Source organism: Aptenodytes forsteri, unplaced genomic scaffold, assembly GCF_000699145.1.
Source record: "Aptenodytes forsteri isolate BGI_AS27 unplaced genomic scaffold, ASM69914v1 Scaffold108, whole genome shotgun sequence".
Classification (NCBI taxonomy): domain Eukaryota; kingdom Metazoa; phylum Chordata; class Aves; order Sphenisciformes; family Spheniscidae; genus Aptenodytes; species Aptenodytes forsteri.
The window spans coordinates 1,331,705-1,335,991 of NW_008794448.1; the positions used below are offsets into that span (position 1 = coordinate 1,331,705).

Here is a 4,287-nt window from a genome sequence, read left to right on the forward strand (position 1 = left end):
TTGTAGTGCTTTTTTTTTTAACTAAAACATTTGCAATTTGTATTTTGTTGTCGTGAATAAATTACCGCTGAGGCTCCATAGTAATACAGAGTATCTTCCTTCACTAGAAGGCTCATTTTCCTCTGTATCTTCTTGTTTATAAACTCTCTTTGTATGTCTCTCTGTATCTTTTCCTGCTCGTGATATTGTGCAGTTTACTTTCAGTCAAACTTTAGGACCAGAAAGAAGTAATTGCAAATAATCAGTGCATTGAAAAAGGGGAAAAAATCCTTTCATCTGATTAAAGGAAAAAGGATTTTATGAGAAAACTTCAAATTCTGTTGACTTAATATTTTAATAATGCTCATTTCCTTTCCTAAACAACCTTCTAGTGGTGTGACTGCTTGTACCTTTCTTGAAAATATCGCAGTTGTCTGTGACATAATTGGGCTCTGTGATGTTGTCTTCCTCAAATAATGCTTTTCTGTGTTTTTCTTCTCTTAGGGTGTTATGGTTGGTATGGGTCAAAAAGATTCCTATGTGGGTGATGAAGCTCAGAGCAAAAGAGGTATCCTTACTTTGAAATACCCCATTGAACATGGCATCATCACCAACTGGGATGATATGGAAAAGATCTGGCACCACACTTTCTACAATGAACTCCGTGTAGCCCCTGAGGAACACCCTACCTTGCTCACAGAAGCCCCCTTGAACCCTAAAGCTAATCGTGAGAAGATGACCCAGATAATGTTTGAGACCTTCAACGTACCTGCTATGTATGTGGCGATCCAGGCTGTCCTGTCCCTGTATGCCTCTGGTCGTACAACAGGTAAAATAAAAAAATAAACACTATTTAGATTTTTCCTTTCCGGAACCCTCCTTCCTTCTCACTCCAAATAGGGAAAAAAACCCATAACTCATTCAAATTTACAGAAAACTAGGTATAAACTATATAAACTATAGTTTATAGCGATTGATGATAACAGTAGCAGAAAAGCCAGCACAAAACAGTCTGCGGACAGAACAACGTGGACCTGTCTGCGTTGCTTTCAGAGAGGCACTGTGGAACTGACTCTCCTGCCGCTTGTCATGATGCAAACAAGGAGACATTCCTGTGGAGGTACTGCAGTTACACAAGTATTACACCAGTTTAAGGGTTTAAACTGGGCCCAAAAGATGCCCATTATTGGACCAAGACAATCACTATTACAAATATACTTACTGCTCAGTGTAGTAGCAGTGGAAGGCTGTTTGTTTGGATTAGCTTAAAATATGTATGGAACAACTGTTTTATGGGAAAGTTCACACCAAACAGGAATGTCCAGGCAAGCAAAGGCAGAAGGAATGGGCAAGATCTTTGTGGCTAAAATAGAACGATGCTACTATATAGTGCCTGAGAAACCCTATATTTTATTGTGTTTGTTGCTGCTCGCTGTGCCTAAGGGCTGTAAATTTGCTAGGTGATTCCAACTGCTCTCTGACATTTCTCTCCCAGGCATTGTTCTTGACTCTGGCGATGGCGTCACCCACAATGTACCAATTTATGAAGGTTATGCTTTGCCTCATGCTATCATGCGTCTGGATCTGGCTGGCAGGGATCTGACTGACTACCTCATGAAGATCCTCACGGAGCGTGGCTATTCCTTTGTGACAACAGGTCAGTCCTTCAGCTTTGCCCTCTTGTGAAAATCCTCATGTCTCTCTTGGCCCATCTTTTTCCTCTAGTATTTTGCTTCTCCAAACCTTGATTTGATTCCCATATATCTGCAGCTGAACGTGAGATTGTTCGTGATATCAAAGAGAAATTGTGCTATGTTGCACTGGACTTTGAGAATGAAATGGCCACTGCTGCCTCTTCCTCCTCTCTGGAAAAGAGCTATGAATTGCCTGATGGTCAAGTGATCACAATTGGTAACGAACGTTTCCGCTGCCCTGAAACCTTATTCCAGCCATCCTTTATTGGTAAGTGTTCCGGGGAAATTCTCCTTTCTGTAGGAGGTATGAATGAATCAGAAGATCTTGAAGATGTCCCACTCCTCTTCCTGCTTATCTAAATTTGGCAGGAAATGAAACATAAATAAATAATAAGTTAGATCCTCTGGTCCCTGTAAGCGATGCTTGATGTGAGCTCAACTGGTAATTAGCTGAGCTCTGGGCTCTTGTTGCAAGTTTTAGATCAGGTTTTAGGGTCACAATTTTTTAGTGGTAAAATGTACAGTAAGAATATCATCATTAGGGAGTTGGACTTGATGATCCTCATGGGTCCCTTCCAACTTGAGATATTATATGATTCTGTGTCACTGATGGCAAGAATAGCTTCCAGTGCTGTATTTGTAAGCCTTACACTTAAAACAGTATCTGACTCCATGAAGAAGTAAAGTGTCTGGGAGGGGAAGAAAGTGGAATGAAGGTGCGTGTATATTTATATGCACTGTAACTAACATTGCCATGGTCAAGATGGTAAGCTTTGCTGTTTGTGAGTGCAGCTGACGGATATAGCAAATGCTTATACTCTACGTCCTGAGTAATAAATGCAGTTGTTCATCAGCTGACGTCTTACTGTGGATCTAGTGTCAGCCCTTTCAGGAAGCACCTGTTAAAATTAATAAATTGGAATGCAACCTACAAACATTTGCTTCTGGTTTCTTTTTCCTTACCACCATGTACTAATATCTTGGTCCATGTCTTGGTTATGTCTTGCCTTGATGTTTATAAATGGCGTAGACTGTATTTTGAGTAGGCTGAAAAAGAAATGAAGTTACTATTGTCTTCTTTAGTTCTAATTCAGCTGCTTTCATTGTCTTTATTGCTGTCTTTTCTATATGCAACTAATGCTTTTTGTGAGACTCTGATGTAACCTGATACTTGTTTTCTGTTCTATATAACTTTCTCCCATTGTCATACAGTAAATGAGTTTACCTTGTGTGTCTACTTCTTCTCTTACTGTATATTTTGAGTCTTTCCTTCGCACATGCATTACAATTCCTACCCATTCTAACAAATAAATTTTGTTTTCTTAGCTACTTCTGTAATTCTATTTTTTTTATGTTTTTCTATAACATTTAATAATCAATAAGTAATTTTACAACAAAAATGTCATAGAAGTTCATATTAATGATGAGGAGATATGCCGAGAGTTCTTTTCCCAAAGACCTCTTGTATAATTTACTGATCTACTGTCTTATTTCTTCTCAAGGTATGGAATCTGCTGGTATTCACGAAACTACTTACAACAGTATCATGAAGTGTGATATTGATATTCGTAAGGACCTGTATGCTAACAACGTCCTCTCAGGTGGAACGACAATGTACCCTGGCATTGCTGATCGCATGCAGAAAGAAATCACTGCACTTGCTCCTAGCACTATGAAGATCAAGGTGAGGAATTTGACTCTGTACTATAAAATGTGGGTAAGGATGGGGAAAATGTCCACATCATTGAATTGGGATATAGGAACAACTCAAAAGTGAGATCAACAGCTGATGGACAAATGAGAAGAAATTCCGTTTAATCAGCATAATTATATTGATTAGAAGCAAGTGTTAGAAAAGAGGAAAATATGGTTATAGATTTTCTTAAGGAATATTACATGTATTGTACCAGCTGCTGAAGATCAATACTGTTGCTATAGAAAAGTTCTTTATTTACTTAAGGAAATATCTAGTGGTTTGTTACATTGGTTACGTGGGTTGGTTGTTCAGAAAGGTAACTGTTTTTCTTTATCCTAGATCATTGCCCCACCTGAGCGCAAGTACTCTGTCTGGATTGGTGGCTCCATTCTAGCATCTCTGTCCACCTTCCAGCAAATGTGGATCAGTAAACAGGAGTATGATGAAGCTGGTCCATCCATTGTCCACCGCAAGTGCTTCTAAGCACTTTTTCCCTCAATTTACTTCCCACTCAGGATGACGACAACATGCTTCTTGGAGTCTTCTGGCAACCCTTCCTGAACTCTTCAGTCATTGTACAGTTTGTTTACACACCCGTGCAATTTATTTGTGCTTCTAATATTTATTGCTTTATAAATAAACAAGATCTGGGACTTGCAACCTACAAATGATTGTCTTTTGTTTTATTATAAGTATTCTTTGGTTAAAAAAAAGAGACTAAACACTCTGGGATTTGGAAACTCCCACCAAATCTATCAATGCCTTCACTGCATGCATGTCCTTCTAAGTGATGTAGGCATGTTAGGTCATGGTTTTCTATTAGTAACAATTTATACTTTTTTATAGTTTTAATTTTTAAACTTGAAACAAAAGAAGCATCATATTTCAAGGCTTACAAAGAAATAGCCTTGAGGGTAG

General features: G+C 38.6%; 1 protein-coding gene across 1 annotated transcript; it reads left to right on the forward strand.

The window, feature by feature from the left end:
- Positions 1 to 487: 487 nt before the first annotated feature.
- Positions 488 to 4,037, forward strand: ACTC1 (actin, alpha, cardiac muscle 1). The gene is made up of 5 exons (XM_009290347.1): positions 488 to 808; positions 1,475 to 1,636; positions 1,750 to 1,941; positions 3,176 to 3,357; positions 3,709 to 4,037. Exons 1-5 carry the CDS (start codon positions 490 to 492, stop codon positions 3,850 to 3,852), a joined length of 999 nt encoding a protein of 332 aa, XP_009288622.1. The 5' UTR covers positions 488 to 489; the 3' UTR covers positions 3,853 to 4,037.
- The last annotated feature ends 250 nt before the right edge of the window (positions 4,038 to 4,287 follow it).